Raw genomic sequence first — 18,116 nt, 5'->3', positions numbered from 1 at the left:
GTCCGCTGCTGTGGAGCAGGTATTGAAGGTTAAATTTCGAGCCAAGAGACAATAAACTAGTCGTTGGCATAATGCACCTATCATGTGGCTGAAACATCCTGGGGTGTGTACTAAGCAGGTACACCCACACAAGAGACACGCACACAAGTGTTCGTAGCAGCTTTATTTGTAGTCGTTCAGAACTGGAAGTGGAATGCAGTACAGTGATGAAAATGAACAAATGCCTGCTGCACGGGACGGCATGGAGGCATCTCACAGACACGGTTGTGTGTGAAAGAAGCCACACAAAAGGATACACACTGTGCATTGTGTTCCCTTTATATAAAGTTTAAAAACAGGCAAACGTGATCTGTGCTGCCCCTTTACCGAGGGGCAGGAGGGAATGTTGTTTCTTGGTCTGGGTGTGTTCTCCTGGTGGTAACTCATCAGGCACATTTGCAGTGTGTCACTTTTCTCTATGTATGCTCAAAGTCACGTCTTTAAAAAGGCAGATGTCCCCTCTGTGTTCTCCCTGCCCTTCCTCCTGCCCTGGCCCAGCTGCTCGGTTCCTGGCGGTGTGGGGAGGTCCCTCCAGGGGTGGGGAGGCTCTGAATCTCTGTGGGAGGCGATGGCGGGCGGCGGCCCCTGGGAGGCTCATCCCCAGGGTGCAGGCAGGGTCCTGTTATTCCCTTCATAAGATTCCCAGCTGCCTAATTGAGGGAAGGGCTATTCAAAGAGGTGAAAACAGGGCCTCCAGAGCTGCTAATGAACTTCAGGTTCCCCAGGGCAATTTCCCATCTTGAGAGATCCCCCTTGAATCTGGTGCTGGCTACAGAGGAGAGGAGATGGGACCTTGGGTGGGGCCCAGGAAGGGAGCTCTGCTTTAGTGGGCCCTTAAGGGGGCCCTTACCACAGACACTGGACCCCCCCATTCTCTCCAGACCTGACCACAGACGTTGGACCCCCCATTCTCTCTGGACCAGCTGCAGAATGAGACACAATTGATGGCCCCCTCTTCCTCCGGGGCCCAGAGGAGGCAGCTGTAGGGTCAATGGTCTGCAGACCCTACCCAGGCTCTCCCCTCTGCCTCTGGGCACTGGAGGGCACAGCGCCCCTGTGCCGGCACCAGGGGCTGCCCTTCTTGGGTCCAAGAGGTGACCCCACCCTGGTTGGTGACCCCGGCCTCCTGTTTAGCCTCCCAGCCTGCAATGGGCTGTAATGGCCAGGGGCCGGGAGGGGCTAGCGGGGACTGCAGCTGGAAGCCCAGAAGCCCAGAAAGTGCTGCTTGCGGCAGGAGCACGTGCTGTCTGCTCCCCACCAGGGTGGGTGCTGGGCTCCCAGGCAGCAGGGCCTGGAGGGAGGGCATCCTGCTGCTGCTGCCTCTCACCATGGCAACGCTCCCTGCTGGGGCCTGCAGGTGGGGGTGGCAGGCCAGGCAGCCCTTCCCCTTGGCTGACGGACTGCATCCCTCCTGGGCCTCCCTGGTAGACTCAGGTCTGCCTCAGGCACACCCAGACACCGGGTTGGAGGGTGGGCTGTCGGGGCCGTGGCTGGCCCTGGTCTGTGGCCTGACCTGCAGGCATGTTTGCCCGCTGCCAGCCCAGCCCCAGCTTCTCTGATCTGGGGGGACATGAGCTGCTCCTCTAAGGGAGGCTCCAGAGGCAGGAGCTCCTCTGCTGCCATGGAGACTGTTTAATTCGCTGCCTCAAGGGCATGCTCAGTCCCCTGGGAGCCAGCCCCAAGGCATGGCCACGGGGGAGGGCCTTGTCCTGGTGGCCGTCCAGGGGGCCCAGGTGGGCCAGCAGATGAGATGCTCCGTGACCGGAAACTGAATCCACACCTGCTCTGGGGCCAGGCCAGGGCTGAGGTCATCCTGCGACACTGGGGGCCAGAGAGCCGCCTTGGCCTTGCTCCCCACCCTGCCTCCAAGCCCCTGTCTGCCTCTGGGCTGCCAGCCTCCACCTGCCTGCGGCGGTGGCCCCGGGGTGATGGCCTGGCTGTGCCCCATGCACAGGTGGTTAGTTAGGCACTCGGCGGCTATTATTAACCCGGCAGTGACGTCACCGGCAGCCAATGGGAGGCAGGTTTATTTCCGGGGCTGACAGCTTGATAGCGGTTAATTTTAGCTGCATCTTCTTTCCCGAGGCTCGTGAAACCCTAGCCAGCCAAAGAAGGGGTTGCCTGTGTCTCCCCAAACAGCTCAGGGATGGGTCCTGGGGGCTCTGGGAGGCGGCAAGGAGGGGCGGGGCCTGGGGGCTCTGGGAGGGGTCGAGGAGGGGCGGGGCCTGCCCCCAGGGGAGCCCTGATTGGCTGGTGCCCTCTTGACTCGCCATTTCCCCCTCCCCCCACCCCCCCACCCCCCCTCCGTTGTTGGTGAGGAGGGCACTGTGACCAGGGACTCAGATGCAAGAAGAGGGGCCCAAGTCCTGGCCTGGGGGAGGGCAGGGAAAGCACAGGCCACAGGCTCCCCTACTTGCTGTGTGTCCTTGGACAGGAATCTTGGCCTTTCTGTGCCCAGTTGCCTCACAGGTTCTCAAGGTCCTCCAGCCAGCCTTGTGGGGCCTACCTTGTAGCCTCTGTCCCCGCAGCCCCCATCCCCGCACACTGTGCACGTGCACGGCCCCCTGTCCCCCGTCCCCCACACTGTGAACTCACACAGCTGGGCGTCTTGGCTGTGACTAATTAGGATGCTTGGTACTTGAAGTCATTTGGTGCTACCCGGCCATTGACAAGTGTTTTGCCTGCTTGTTGTGCTATGACAGAATACCTGAGACTGGGTAATTATACATTACTTAAATTTAAAAATTTATAAAGTTTGCTTTATAAATTTATAAATTATTATAAGTAAACAGAAGTTTATTTCTCAGTCTGGAGGCCAGGAAGTCCAGGATCAAGGTGCTGGCATCTTGGATCAAGGGCCTTCTTGCTGTGTCCTCACATGGGAGAAGGTGGAAGAGCAAGAGAGAACCCACTGCCATGAGTCCTGTTTATAGGGCACAAATCCATTCGGAAGGGCAAACCCTTTATGACCCAGACTCCTTCCCGAAAGCCCCAGCCCCCAACACTGTTGCATTGGGGATTAAGTTACAACTCATGCACTTTGGGGACGTGGTCAGGCCGCTGCCGTTATTCAGCAGTTAGCATTCCGTAGTTAGTAGTCATTCAGTCCTGTTCAGTCTCTGCGGTGGCTCGGAACCATCAGTGTGTTAGTGTTTAGCCTTGTGACCGCAGCCCCGTTAGCTGTGTGTTCCAAGTGTCTCCGGAACTGAGTCAGTGGCTCCCAGGACCCCGAGGGGCCACACCGTGGACCAAACGTGTCCTGGCGCCTGGGAGACCCTTTGGAGCAGCCACCGACACCCTTGCCCAGAGTCAGCACACAGGTGCTTTGGGGAGGATGCCACATTCCACTCTCAGGGGCCACTCCTGTGGGTGGCAAGGCCCCTCGGCACATGTGAGCCCCTGGCACTGCTATGGGTGAGCCGGGAGCCGAGGGGGAAGGGGTGTCTGGAAAAGGTAGCCCAGAGTCCTGGTGATCCCTTGGGGGAGTGGGGTGGGCATCCCCGGGACCCCGGCCTGGGCCACTCGAGCACCTGCAGCAAGCCCACTTCCCAAATCCCTGCCTAACCTTCAGGCTGCAGGGGAGGCGTTAAATATAGAGACCAGCTGGGTGGGGTGGGGCGGGCCTTGCTTTCTCGCCAGGCGGTTATTTTTATTCCTGGCTCCTGTTTGACGGCATCAGCAGCACTCGGAAGTGCCGGGGCACCTAGCAGGCCCTCCCTGCCTCCTCTCCTGCCTGTGGCCCAGGAGCCCAAGTCCCTGGACTCCTATGGGGCAGACGCAGCCACAGACCAGGGTCCTCCTGAGAGTCCCTCTCCACAGGCTGGGGAGAACTGTTTGGCCCCGACCCTGGGCCCCCACCTTTCCTTCCTCCTAACACCTGCCAGCGGGCCAGGTAGGGGTCCAGTCGCTGGGGATCCCCATGGATTTGCCCAGTGGCAGGTGCCGGGCCCGACCCGGGGCCTCCATGTCAACACCCAGTGGGCACTCAGGGCTGAGAGGACAGGTGCTAGGGCTCTGCCCCCACTCAGCACACACCTCCCGAGACCCCGCTGGCAGGAAGATCCGAGTGCGTGGTGGGGGGCAGCGTGGGAGGGAAGACCTGAATACCTGGGTGAGACGACAGGATCTTGGGGTCTGGGAGAAAGCCCCTGACCTTGGTCTTCACACAACACATGGCTGCCACATCCCCTTCCTCACAACCCACGTTGGTCATTACCCGCGTGTGCCCAGGACCTCAGGGACTCCCCACTTCCTACAGAGCGTGGCCCGGTCTTTGGCTTGGCATCCTGACCCCATATGAGCATCAGCCGCAAGGCGCTGAGGTGCAGCGGGGTGGGGCGCTGGGCGGGGGGGCCTGGGTCTGTCTGGATCTGACTCGCCCTTGGCTGGCGCTGTTTCCTAGCAGCAGCCGGAGGTAGGCGCACCCGGAGGGGAGGGTCCCTGGAAGATGTCAGTGGGTCTGGGAGCAGGCTTCCGGCGTTCCCTGCACCGTGGGAGACCAGCCTCTCAGGGGGAGGGTGGTTCTGCGCTGGATCCTCGGGGCCTGTCATGGTGCGCCCAGGAGGGCAGGCACGTGAGGACAGGGACTGGAAACCAGCAGATTCCGGGGTTCCACCCTGAGGCCTGCACCCCCGGGCCTCATTAGGGAGAGCCCCTCAGAGCCGGGCTTCGTTGGTTCTTGGGCGTCCCCCATGAGCAGGGCCGGGGAGGGGCCGGTAGCCCCAGGCTCGTCACCCAGGCTGCAGCCCACCTGCTCCCCTCCCCCGCCTGCCGGCTCCGGTCCTCGGCGTCTGCCCTGTCCCAGGGGACCGCTTTTCGCGGCTCAAGCGTGTTCCTGCCCTGAGCCGGCTCTCGCCCCGTCTCCCGGGCCTGCCGCGCTCTCCCCGCGCCGTCTCCATCCCCGTCCCTCCCTCCCGCCGCCTCCCTGCCCTGCCCCCCGCCCCGCCCCCGCCCGCTGCGCGTTTCTCTCCCGCCTCCCGCGTCCGTCTTTGCAGCCCGCGCCTCCCGCATCCCCTCGCGTCCCCGTGGCGCCCGCCCGCGCGCGTCCGCGCCCCGCCCCCTCCCGCGCGGTTCCGCATTGGCGTGCTGCAGGGCGCGGTGCACTGCGCCGCCACCGTCAATAGGTGGACCCCCTCCCGGAGATAAAACCGCCGGCGCCGGCGCCGCCAGTCCCTCTGGCTGAGACCTCGGCTCCGGGTAAGGACGCTCGGCCCCCGGGCCTCCGCCCCCGCCCCCGTCTTCCGGAGAGGGACCCCCGGGGCCGGTCCTAGGGGGCAGAGGGTGGCCGGGCCCCGCACCCGCCCCCGCGCGCGCCCGGATTCCGGCTTCCGGGGGTCCCCGCGTCGGCCGGGCTGGGCCCGGGGTTGGGGGCGGCGCGGGGCGGCGGGGCCGGGTCCTGGGCGGCGATCGCCCCGTAGCCGTGACCTTGGGGCCGCGGGGACCCTGCGGGCTGGGGGCAGGGTCTTCAGTGCCGGGGGCTGATGGGGGTCGGGCTTCGGGGCGCTGGGCCAGAGGACGCTGAGGGAGGTGGTGAGATCTGGGGGCCCTGGCCTCCCCACCCCCACCCGTGTTCCCACCCTAGGGTGGCTTCTGTCCTCTTTCCCTCCCCCAGCCACCTGTCCCCGAGGAGCAGCGTGGGTTTCTCCACTGACCTCTGTGATGGGACAGGGCTGTGACCCAGGGCCCTGACCAGAGGGGAGGGGGAGGGAGGGTGCCCCTTATACCCCCACGGGGCTGAGAGCATCTCCACCTGGCACTTGCTGGGCTCGGCAGGGCTGGGTCCTCCTTCCTCAGGCTGGAACAGGGACCCCCACCTCCCGGCCGCTGTCTGTCCCTGTGAGAGTCCGGGAGGGGGGTGCCTAGAGCTATTCTGGGTCCCTAATCTGGGCAGTGCATCTCCGTCGGGGCTCTGGCCCAGCCTGCCGGGCAGGGATGAGGGGAAGATGGCGCCGTCCCTGCCTGAGGAGGGGAGTGGGGAGCAGTGGCCATCTCTCCCCGGTGGCAGCGGGTGGGGGTGGGGCGCCGTGTCCCTGGCCCTGCCGCCGGGGAGGGGAGCGCGTGTGCAGGACAGGGCCCTGGAGCGCTGGGCAGGTGACTCATCACCCGGCTCTGCTGGTCACGGACGTACCCAGCCTGGCACTGCGTGGTCTCTCCAAATGGTGGCTAACCCCTTCCCAAGGAGCAGCCCGCGGGCTCCAATGCCCAGTTATTTACAGCAGATGGGGCTGTTTGGGCTCAAGTGTGGGGTGGGGGCAGTGCACAGCCTCTGCTTGCCCTGGCCAGGCCCAGCTGTGGGTGGGGGCCCTTCCCTCCCCACCAAACATGGGGGCTTGGTTTGTGGGCAGGGATGCGTGCCCAGCCTGTGCCAGGACAGTCTCTGCTGGTGTCTCCCCCTGGGGCTCCCCATCACCGGTCTCCCCACCACCACTGGCCCCACAGAATCACTGCAGCCCCCCTCGCCCTGAGCCAGAGCACCCCGGGTCCCGCCAGCCCCTCACACTCCCAGCAAAATGGGCAAGGAGAAGACCCACATCAACATCGTGGTCATCGGCCACGTGGACTCCGGAAAGTCCACCACCACGGGCCACCTCATCTACAAATGCGGAGGTATTGACAAAAGGACCATTGAGAAGTTCGAGAAGGAGGCGGCTGAGGTGAGCTCCCCAGGCTATGGTCTTGACCCCCTGAGAAGGAACCCCCAACTCCCGTGGTGGCCAGGCTTGGCATCTCCCAGCCCCAGGGCATGGGGCTCAGGTGACCTCCTCCAGGGCAGGAGGGACCCCCGCTGTGGGGCACTCAGGCCTCAGAGGGTCTGGTGGGGCAGCCTCTCTCTTAGGGGGAGCTTGGTGGGGGAGGGGTGGCCATCGAGCTGCCGGACTTGCCCTGTGGTGAGGGAGGTGACCTGGGAGGGTCTGCAGAAGGCTCTGGAACTCTGCCATGTTGAGCTGGGGCTGGAGGGCTCTGGAGCCTTGCCCCCTTTCCCCCAGGGCCAAGGCTGGGGCTGGAGATGGTACTGCCCTCACTTGTCCTAGGGCCCTGCCAGGGCGCACGCTACTATTAATAGCTGATTGATGGGCAGCCGGCCCGTCTGCTCCATTTTCTTGTGCTGGGCTGTGGAGGGCTGCTGTCCAGGGCAGCCCTGGGGTGGGGGTCCTGGATGAGGTGACCCCCTAGCTGACCTTTTGAATCGATTCCTCTTTGGTGGCTGAGACGGTGGTGGGGAGCGGTCATGAGACGGGGTCTGCTCTCTGGTCCCCATCCCCCACCCAGGACTCTGGGGAGAAGCCCACTCCTGGGAGGGCCTGTGGGAGCTCTCAGCTGGATGATGAGGGCGGAGGCCAGGGCCCGAGGTGGGGGCACTCACTGTCCTGGGCTGAGCCTCTGCCCTGGCGGGGTTGGGGGGTGCTCTGAGCTGCACCCCTGAGTTTGGGCTGCGTCACCCTTTACCTGGCCTTGTCAGGAGGAGGCGGAGGTTTCAGAGGGCCGCTGTTTCAGGCCCCAGCTGGGTCCCATCTGGGTCTGCTCCAGACTGGGCAGCCTCCTGGAGGGCAGAGTCCTGTCTGTGCGAGGCCCTGGCGAGGAGTTCTGCCCAGCTGGGTAGTGACCGCCGCTGCTGCCCTGACTGCAGCCCATCCCCTTCTGTGGGGGTCTCACTGGCCGAGGCCCCCCAGCTTCCCGTGTCCGGCAGAGCGAGGAAGGGGAGGAGAAGCCTCAGAGGGTTGGGGAGGCTGGAGCAGCGGGAAGGAGCTGCCTCGCCAGGCCCTCCTCCTGACCTCATTCCGTTTTCCTTTCTCCTTACCTTAAAAAAAACACACACACAGAGGGTTATTTATCCGACAGCCCCAAACACGGTGGTATTATTGGCTTCTGGTTGAGGAAGGGATCTGGGGGCGTCCGCAGCTTCAGATAAAGGGGAGCCCTCGCCCGGGAGGGGTTTATCCCATCTGGTGGCTTCGCTCGTAGAGCGAGCGACTCCCAGGCCCTTGCGCCACCTGCTGGTGGACGTGCATAGCCGCGCCCATTTCGGAGCAGGTGCGGAGGCCGGCCCTGGGGGGCGGGGTCTGGGTGTGGGGTCCCGACGGAGGGGGCCGGCGTCCCAGGACCCCGGCGGGGAGCAAGGGGGTGCTGGAGCCCATCTCCCGCCTCTCGCGGCCACTCTGCTGTAACAAGCAGCTCGCACCACCAGGGACTCCTGGGTCCCGGGTCCTGCCCTCAGCCGTGACCATCACCCGCTCCAGATGGGGAAGGGATCCTTCAAGTATGCCTGGGTGCTGGACAAGCTGAAGGCGGAGCGTGAGCGCGGCATCACCATCGACATCTCCCTCTGGAAGTTCGAGACCACCAAGTACTACATCACCATCATTGATGCCCCCGGCCACCGGGACTTCATCAAGAACATGATCACGGGTACATCCCAGGTGAGCAGGGCACAGCAGGTGGGGCTGGGGGAGAGGCCGCTGCACCCTTCAAGGGACACTGGGGGCCCCTGGGGTCACTGGGATGGTGGGGTCTCCAGTGCTTCCTGTGAGGGCAGGGGACCCCTCACCTGGGCCACCCTCACCCAGTCTGGCTCAGAGCCCCCCTAAGGATGAATCCAGTGCTCTGGCATCTGAACCAGTGCCTGTGAAGACACCCAGCCAGTATCAGAGTCCCCAGATAGACGGGGGCAGATGGGAACATGGACACACCTTCATACATGGAGGGGTTGGAGGCCAGGATGGGGACAGTGAGCAGTGGGCAGAGGTGCCACCGGCCAGGTGTAGACTGTATGACATTTCAGGGCACTCACAGACATGCATGGACACCCCAGACACAGCACCCTGCAGACAGCAGGACACATGCCACCACCTCCAAACTGCTTTGATAACTGTGACTTCAATCTGTCCTCAAGTGAGGAACAGGAGCAGACAGGCTGAGTGACTTGTCCAGGGACACACAGCCCACTGGTGGTGGAGCCAGGGCTGAACCTCGGTCCCCTGACCCAGGGCCTGGCGATGAGCCCCCATGCTGCCCTTGAAGTGGGGACCCCCATGCCTCCCTCCCCAAGGCCCCAGTGGGCTGCTCAGGCCCCAGCCCACTGCCTGGAGAGGCCTGGAAGTGAGGTGGGGCCAGGCTCGCTCTGTCTCCTGCCGGGCAGGCGGGGCAGGGCTCACTGTGTCCCCTGCCGGGCAGGCGGACTGCGCAGTGCTGATCGTGGCGGCGGGCGTGGGCGAGTTCGAGGCGGGCATCTCCAAGAACGGGCAGACGCGGGAGCATGCCCTGCTGGCCTACACGCTGGGTGTGAAGCAGCTCATCGTGGGCGTGAACAAAATGGACTCCACGGAGCCGGCCTACAGCGAGAAGCGCTACGACGAGATCGTCAAGGAAGTCAGCGCCTACATCAAGAAGATCGGCTACAACCCGGCCACCGTGCCCTTTGTGCCCATCTCCGGCTGGCACGGCGACAACATGCTGGAGCCCTCCCCCAACGTGAGTGGCAGCTAGAGCGGGGCGGGCCACGGGAGCTGGCTGGACCCCCTGGCCCAGAGCGAGGCACCGGCAGGTGGCAGGGGGAGGTCGAGGGCCTGTCCCCGGGAAATGCAGGTTCCCCTCGAAACCTGCTGGGTTTCCCTAACTGGCTCAGGGCCCGGCGGGGAGCCCCATCCCCCTCAGCACCGGGCTTTGCTCCTACACTCAGCCTCCCACGCGGCTGGCCGGGGCCAGGGCCCATCCATGATGTCAACACAGCAGGGGCAGCGGCCTCCAGCACCAGGCCCATGTGCTTGGTCTCCAGAGCCCTGCCATGGGGGCGGTCAGTTTCATCTCTGCCAGGCCATTGTCCTGGTCCTGGACACCATGCAGGGGCTTTGGGCTGGGCCATGGGGGCCTCCCTGGCTGCCTCCCCTGGGATTTTGGAGCAGGGTTGGGCTTTGGGAAGTGTGCATGCTTCTGGGCTTGCTGGGATGGCCAAGGGTTGGCTCTTGGCTGGTCACCTGGGAGCTCAACGTGCGAACAGTCTGTAGCCCAGGGACTCTGCCTTGGCTGGAGGTGACGCGTGGAGACACTTGCAGAACCTGAGACTGTTCCCAGGGTTCTCCAAGCCAGAGGAGACCCCAGAATGGCCGCCACTAGGCTCTGCCAGCACTGTCGCTGCCCACAGTGAGGGTGCAGGTGTGGAGTCTAGAGACAGCAGGGAGACAGACCAGCAGCACTGAGCCTGGAGCTGAGGTCTGGGGACAGAACTGAGAGGGACTCCCCCAGCTCCGCCTCCATCTCACGAGGCTGGGTGTTGTTTACCTGTGATGGCATTTTCCTCACGGGGTATCATGTGGCGAACGCCATTCTCCCCTCCCCAGGGAGGCCTCCAGCCATCAGGGACCCTGCACTCCCCTCTGGCCTGAGCTGCTAGGTGGCCCGTGCTTACACAGGCCCTGGGGGGCTGGGGCACTGTGCTGCCGGCCCCCTCCCCTGCTCCCTGTTTGTGGCAGGTGGCCCAGAGGGAGGCTTCATGGGATGGGAGTGGGGGCCACACTAGGAGAAGCTCCAGACAAGGCTGGGCCAAGCTCGGAGGCAGCATAGTGTCCAGAAGCTAGGGTGGGGCGAGGCTCCTCCTCCAGCTCTGTCCCTGGCCTGGCCCTTGGCCAGACTCAGCATCCTCCTAGTCAAGTCATCTGCCCTGCCTGGAGCTGATGGTCAGGGGCCCGGGGTTTCGGGGACTTGGGGCTGGACTGGGGGTTTGTTCACAGTGTCAGCAACTCCTGAGCAGCCTGGGCTGGGAAGGGTGCTTTCCCTCTTTGTCCTCCTCCTTTTAAGAGGGATCTCCTTCCCAGAGTCCCTGTGATGCTGGGGCTATGGGCTGGGGAGGAGCAGGGTGGGGAAATTCCTCATCTCAAAGGGCATGAGGCAAGTTTAGCCTGAACAGCAGTACTCCTGGAAGCACCCTGGGGAGGCCTGAGGGTGGGGAGGCCACCAATGTCTCTTAACGGATTGATTTTCTCCCTTTGGTCCAGATGCCGTGGTTCAAGGGCTGGAAGGTGGAGCGTAAGGAGGGCAACGCAAGCGGCGTGTCCCTGCTGGAGGCCCTGGACACCATCCTGCCCCCCACGCGCCCCACGGACAAGCCCCTGCGCCTGCCACTGCAGGACGTGTACAAGATCGGCGGTGAGCAAGGGTGCCGTGCTGGAGCTCCTGCCTGGCCAGCTCTGCCTGCCCTAGACCAGGGGCCCCTACAAGGCATCTCAAGACTGGGCTGTCTCCAATCTCTCCCCTTACCACACACTTTCTGGGGGACAGTCCATCCCACATCCATCCATCCATCCACCCACCTCCCCACCCATCCATCCTCTGTCCATCCATCCATCCATCCATTCTATCCACCTCTCCATCCATCTATCTATCCATCCATGCATCCATCGATCCATCCATCTCCCCACCCATCCATCCTTCACTCCATCCATCCATCCATCCATCCATTGTCCCATCCATCCATCCTTCTCTCTATCCAACCATCCCTCCATCTCTCCATCCATCCATCCACCTCCCCACCCATCCATCCTTCTGTCCATCCATCCATCCATCCACCTCTCCATCCATCCATCCATCTCCCCACCCATCCATCCTTCTCTCTATCCATCCATCCATCCATCCATTGCTTGTCCCACCCATCCATCCTTCTCTCTATCCCTCCATCCATCCATCCATGCATCCATCCATCCATTGTCCCACCCATCCATCCTTCTCTCTATCCATCCATCCATCCTTCCATCCATCCATCCACCTCCCCACCCATCTATCCTTCTGTCCATCCATCCATTGTCTCAACCATCCATCCTTCTCTCTATCCATCCATCCATCCATCCACCTCTCCATCCATCCATCCATCTCCCCACCCATCCATCCTTCTGTCCATCCATCCATCCATCCACCTCTCCATCCATCCATCCATCTCCCCACCCATCCATCCTTCTCTCTATCCATCCATCTATTCCCACCCATCCATCCTTCTATCCATCCATCCATCTCCCCATCCATCCATCCATCCCCCCATCCATCCATCCATCCATTCATCCACTCACCCACCTCCCCACCCATCCATCCTTCTGTACATCCATCCATCCATCCATCCATCCACCCACCTCCCTATCCATCCATCCTTCCATCCATCCATGTCCCCATCTATCCATCCATCCATCCATCTATCCACCCACCTCCCCACCCATACATTCTTCTGTCCATCCATCCATCCATCCATCCATCCATCCATCCATCCATCTATCCATCTATCCATCCATCTATCCACCCACCTCCCCACCCATACATTCTTCTGTCCATCCATCCATCCATCCATCCATCCATCCATCCATCTATCCATCTATCCATCTCCCCACCCGTCCATCCTTCTATCCATCCATCCATCCATTGTCCCACCCATCCATCCTTCTCTCTATCCATCCATCCATCTCCCCATCCATCCATCTATCCATCCACTCACCTACCTCCCCACCCACCCATCCTTCTGTCCATCCACCCACCTCCCCATCCATCCATCCATCCACCCACCTCCCCCCATCCATCCTTGTATCCATCCTTCTATCCATCCATCCATCCATCCATCCACCCACCTCCCCATCTAACCATCCATCCATCCACCTCCCCATCCATCCATCCACCACCCACCCACCCACCCACCTCCCCACCCATCCATCCTTCTGTCCATCCACCCATCTACCCACCTCCCAATCCATCCATCCATCCACCCACCTCCCCACCCATCCATCCTTCATCCATCCATCCATCCATCCCCCTCCCCACTCATCCATCCACCCACTCACTCACCTCCCCACCCATCCATCCTTCTGTCCATCCACCCATCCACCCACCTCTCCATCCATCCATCCATGCATCCATCTATCCATCCATCCACCCACCCACCTCCCCACTCATCCATCCTTCCACCCACCCACCTCCCCACCCATCCATCCTTCTCTCCATCCATCCACCCACCTCTGCATCCATCCATCCATCCACCCGCCCACCTCTCCACCCATCCATCCATCCACCCATCCACCCACCCACCCACCCACCTCCCCACCCATCTATCCTTCTCTCCATCCATCCATCCATCCATCTATCCATCTATCCATCTCTCCATCCGTCCACCCACCCACCCACCTCCCCACCCATCCATCCTTCTATCCATCCACCCATCCACCCATCCATCCATCCATCCCTCCCCATCCATCCATCCATCTCCCTACCCATTCATCCTTCTGTCCATCCACCCATCCACCTATCCATCCATCCACCTCCCCATCCATCCACTTCCCCATCCATCCATCCATCCATCCATCCATCCATCCATCCATCTCCCCATCCACCCATTCACCTCTCTATCCATCCATCTGCCCACCCAGCCATCCTTCCCTCCATCATCCATCCATCCATCTCATCCATCCATTCATCTCCTCATCCATCCATCCATCCATCCATCCATCCATCCATCCATCCACCTCCCCGTCCGTCCGTCCATCCATCCATCCATCCATCCATCTATCCCCCCATCCATCCATCTATCCATCCATCCATCCATCCATCCATCCATCCACCTCCCCATCCATCCATTCATCCACCCACCTTCCTACCCATCCATCCTTCTGTCCGTCCACTCATCTACCTCCTCATCCATCCATCCATCCACCAATCCATCCATCCATCTCCCTACTCATCCATCTCCCCACCCATCCTTCTTTCCATCCACCTCCCCATCCATCTACCACCCCACTCATACATCCATCCATCCATCCACCCACCTCCCCATCCATCCATCCATCCATCCATCCCACCAAGAAGAGAAACCATAAACAAATCTGAGACCCCAGAGAAGGGCACTGATAGGAGACCCCCAGCCAGTGGGCTGCAGCCAAAGATGTTGCAGGCATCTCTGTGTGTAGCGTGGGGGCATCATGCTCACCCCAGCACAGAGCACAGCCACCGGCCTCAGTGAAGTCGGCTGGAGGCTACAACGGGCCTCCCTCACAGCCCTGGGAGGTGAGGGTGGAGACCCAGTAGCCTGGGGGGGACAAGACCCCCATGTGGCAGCTGCACAATTGGTATAAGCAGATCCATGAGAAATGCCAGGGACACTCAGGTGCCGCTGTGCCTGTGCTGCATGTGGCTGAGAGGCCCCTTTAATGATAGAGACCTGCAGCATCCAAGTGGGGCCCAGAGAGCCTGCAGGGAGCAGGGAGCAGGGCCGGCAGGGAGCAGGGAGCAGGGCCACCAGGCCCCAGGCAGAAGCAGTCAGTCGCCCCGCCCACACTCACAGGGAGGAGTCCTCAGACAAAGGAGGGGTCCCATAGTGCCTCCTGTGAGGGAAAGTGCTCTCTGGGGGCAAGGATGGGACCCCAGGTTCAGACAGCCCCTCTCTGCCCATCCTCCCCCTTCTCTGTCCCTGTGGCTTTTCCTTGGCTTCCTGGGAGCTCTGCTGCTCAGCCTCTTATTTCCCCAGCTGGGTGGGAGAGTCCCCACTTCCCTTAGAATCTCTGTGTCTGCCTTGTCCCTGGCCTCCCTTCCCCTGCACTCCGCCCATGTGGCCCCAACCCCCAGGCCTGCTGGGGGGATCCAGTCCCAGGCTTTGTTGGTTTCCAGGCTCTGTCCCCGAATATCCTGCCCCAGCATCCCCTCGGGCCCCACCTTCCCCTCACACCCCCTCCCCTCTGCAGGCATTGGCACCGTGCCCGTGGGCCGGGTGGAGACCGGCATCCTGCGGCCGGGCATGGTGGTGACCTTTGCGCCAGTGAACATCACCACTGAGGTGAAGTCAGTGGAGATGCACCACGAGGCTCTGAGCGAAGCTCTGCCCGGCGACAACGTCGGCTTCAATGTGAAGAACGTGTCGGTGAAGGACATCCGGCGGGGCAACGTGTGCGGGGACAGCAAGTCTGACCCGCCGCAGGAGGCTGCTCAGTTCACCTCCCAGGTGGGGGGCTGCGCCGGGTCCAGGGGGCTGGCGCCTGCTGGACAGCAGCAGGACTGTCCTGGGTGAGGCTGCTGTCGGCAGGTGGCCTGGCGTGGGGAGAAAACCGGACCCTCAGGCTGGGCGCAGTGGCTCACGCCTGTAATCCCAGCACTTTGAGAGGCCGAGGCAGGCGGATCACGAGGTCGAGAGATCAAGACCATCCTGGTCAACATGGTGAAACCCTGTCTCTACTAAAAATACAAAAATTAGCCAGGCGTGGTGGCACGTGCCTGTAGTCCCAGCTATCAGGAAGCTGAGGCAGGAGAATCGCTTGAACCTGGGAGGTGGAGGTTGCAGTGAGCTGAGATTGCACCACTGCACTCCAGCCTGCGTGACAGAGCGAGACTTTGTCTCAAAAGAAAAAAAAAAAAAAAGAAAAGGGACCCGCATTCCACCGAGGGGGCCACCGAGCACTCAACGAGGGGATCAATCAGTTCTGGGAGGGGTGGAGGCCCTGTGGCTCCCAGCCTATGTGCAATCCCGGGTCTGTCTTCCACGCTGCACTGCTGGGATGCCCAGCCTTTGAGGTCCTACATTCGTCCTGGAAAACTGCTTTTGTTAACTTACTGCCTGAGACATCTCTGTCATACTTTTATTCTCTACAGTCTTCATTGCCCCCTCTTTGCTGGCCTCTTCATATGATTTATTTATTTTTTTTTTTTGAGACGGAGTCTCGCTCTGTTGCCCAGGCTGGAGGGCAGTGGCGCGATCTCGGCTCACTGCAACCTCCGCCTCCCGGGTTCAAGTGATTCTGCTGCCTCAGCCTCCCAAGTAGCTAAGATTACAGGCATGCGCCACCACGCCTGGCTGATTTTTGTATTATTAGTAGATACGGGGTTTCGCCATGTTGGCCAGGCTGGTCTCGAACTCCTGACCTCAAGTGATCCACGTGCGTCAGCCTCCCAAAGTACTGGGATTACAGGCGTGAGCCACCATGCCCGGCCTCTTCATATGATTTTTAAAAGTGGCTTTATTGAGATACAACTGAAACACAGGAATTGAGGTCCAGTTTTGTCACCCCCCCACCTTAGTTCCAGCTGGGGTTGGCCGTGTAAGTGCTGCCCCTGCCCCTTCGAAACAATGAATCTCAGTTGTTTATCTTTTGCTTAATGAGGATGTTGAGGTTCAGGTCTGGGGGCTGGGTCCTCAGAGCCTGAGCCTCCTCCAGTCAGCACTCCGGGCCCAGGAGCCTGTGCAGGGGGGCCGGTGACTGGGCCTCCCAGCCCCGCTCTGGCGCCCTCCCGGTGCCCACCGCCGATGTGCCTGATGGCCGCCTGTGGCTCGGCTCACAGGTCATCATCCTGAACCACCCGGGGCAGATTAGCGCCGGCTACTCCCCGGTCATCGACTGCCACACAGCCCACATCGCCTGCAAGTTTGCGGAGCTGAAGGAGAAGATTGACCGGCGCTCTGGCAAGAAGCTGGAGGACAACCCCAAGTCCCTGAAGTCTGGAGACGCGGCCATCGTGGAGATGGTGCCGGGAAAGCCCATGTGTGTGGAGAGCTTCTCCCAGTACCCGCCTCTCGGTGAGCCGGGGTGGTCCGGGGAGGTGCAGCCCCCAGGCTGCGGCTGATCCAGGCTGAGGGCAGAGGACTGCGGGGATGGGGCGCTGGGGACAGCAGTGGGCCCCCTTTCCTGCGGAGCTTGGCCCAGAGCATGGCAGGAGACCCACGGCCTCCGTGTCACTGAGTGCAGGTGACCCTGCCCAGACGACCTGGGGTAGGTCCTGTGTGCAGACGAGGCCCCGAAAGTGAGGGAGGCCCCGCGAGTGAGGAAGGCCCGCAGTCATCCAGTGGCAGCGTTAGGGCTGCCCCCGCCCCGTGGCCGCCCTGCAGACCGTGGAGCAGCCGCCCAGGCAGGACTCCGGCGAGGCCGGCCAGTCTTCACAAGGGCGCGCTCTGCTCTAAGCGTGTTCCGAGGACGTTCCCGACCCGGCTTCGTTCCCGCGGTTGCGCCCCCGCCCGGCGAGAGCCCTGGGGTTGTGGGGGGGACAAGTCCTCCGGCCCCGCTCACACGCCGCCCCCCGCCCCCCAGGCCGCTTCGCCGTGCGCGACATGAGGCAGACGGTGGCCGTGGGCGTCATCAAGAACGTGGAGAAGAAGAGCGGCGGCGCCGGCAAGGTCACCAAGTCGGCGCAGAAGGCGCAGAAGGCGGGCAAGTGAAGCGCGGGCGCCCGCGGCGCGACCCTCCCCGGCGGCGCCGCGCTCCGAACCCCGGCCCGGCCCCCGCCCCGCCCCCGCCCCGCGCGCCGCTCCGGCGCCCCGCACCCCCGCCAGGCGCATGTCTGCACCTCCGCTTGCCAGAGGCCCTCGGTCAGCGACTGGATGCTCGCCATCAAGGTCCAGTGGAAGTTCTTCAAGAGGAAAGGCGCCCCCGCCCCAGGCTTCCGCGCCCAGCGCTCGCCACGCTCAGTGCCCGTTTTACCAATAAACTGAGCGACCCCAGAGCCGTGTGCGCCTGCTGCTGGGGGGTGGGCCCCGCACCCCCCGCCCCCGCCCCCGCCCACGCTCCCCGGACCCCCTCCCTGCCCAAGTGGCCGGCCCAGCATCCTTCACTCCCTGCCCGGGGACCCCAGGGTGGGCGGTGGGCCTGCAAGAGTGGTCCTCTGCGCTGCACAGGGTGAGCGCTGAGCGCTCGGTGAGGAGTGCCTGGTGTCCCCCAGGCCGTGGCCCAGCAGCAAGACCCCATCCGAAGACCAGGTGGCCTGGGTGGCTGTGAGGGGCTTCTCCATGGCTACTCAGGGCAGAGAATGGTGCCTTCAGATCCACAGAACCAGGCTGCGGGTTTTGGGATCTCTCCGGGCCGCATGAGAGCTGAGGGCTCCTCCACCGGGAGTGACTGTCACACACACACTCATTCTTCCCCTGGCCCCGCACGCCTGGTCTCACTCTCCTGCTAAGCCGGTCACCTGTGGCTGCAGCCTGTACCTATCCATCCTGCTCCCAGGTCCAGGCCCTCTGTACATGGTTGTAGGAACTCCAGCCCCCGAACCCGGGAGGCTGGTGACTTCAGTCAGTGGGATGGGGGCTTTGGGTCTTCCCTGGTCTCTCTGGGCTAGAACCTGCCCCGACCTTGGCTGGG

General features: G+C 62.5%; 1 protein-coding gene across 1 annotated transcript; it reads left to right on the top strand.

The window, feature by feature from the left end:
• Positions 1 to 5,028: 5,028 nt before the first annotated feature.
• EEF1A2 (eukaryotic translation elongation factor 1 alpha 2) lies at positions 5,029 to 17,479 on the top strand. The gene is made up of 8 exons (XM_055372668.2): positions 5,029 to 5,235; positions 6,478 to 6,692; positions 8,277 to 8,456; positions 9,211 to 9,507; positions 11,028 to 11,178; positions 14,739 to 14,995; positions 16,327 to 16,561; positions 17,070 to 17,479. Exons 2-8 carry the CDS (start codon positions 6,549 to 6,551, stop codon positions 17,195 to 17,197), a joined length of 1,392 nt encoding a protein of 463 aa, XP_055228643.1. The 5' UTR covers positions 5,029 to 5,235; positions 6,478 to 6,548; the 3' UTR covers positions 17,198 to 17,479.
• Positions 17,480 to 18,116: the final 637 nt, after the last annotated feature.

The sequence above is a fragment of the Gorilla gorilla genome, chromosome 21 (assembly GCF_029281585.2).
Source record: "Gorilla gorilla gorilla isolate KB3781 chromosome 21, NHGRI_mGorGor1-v2.1_pri, whole genome shotgun sequence".
NCBI classification, from domain to species: domain Eukaryota; kingdom Metazoa; phylum Chordata; class Mammalia; order Primates; family Hominidae; genus Gorilla; species Gorilla gorilla.
This window is presented reverse-complemented; position numbering and strand designations above follow the sequence as displayed.

Excerpts from the sequence above, each read along its gene's own strand:
- EEF1A2 (XM_055372668.2), top strand. The coding sequence starts at position 6,549 with ATGGGCAAGGAGAAGACCCACATCAACATCGTGGTCATCGGCCACGTG. Across the intron at positions 11,179-14,738 it reads GGACGTGTACAAGATCGGCG|GCATTGGCACCGTGCCCGTG; the intron begins GTGAGCAAGGGT and ends TCCCCTCTGCAG. Across the intron at positions 14,996-16,326 it reads CTGCTCAGTTCACCTCCCAG|GTCATCATCCTGAACCACCC; the intron begins GTGGGGGGCTGC and ends CTCGGCTCACAG.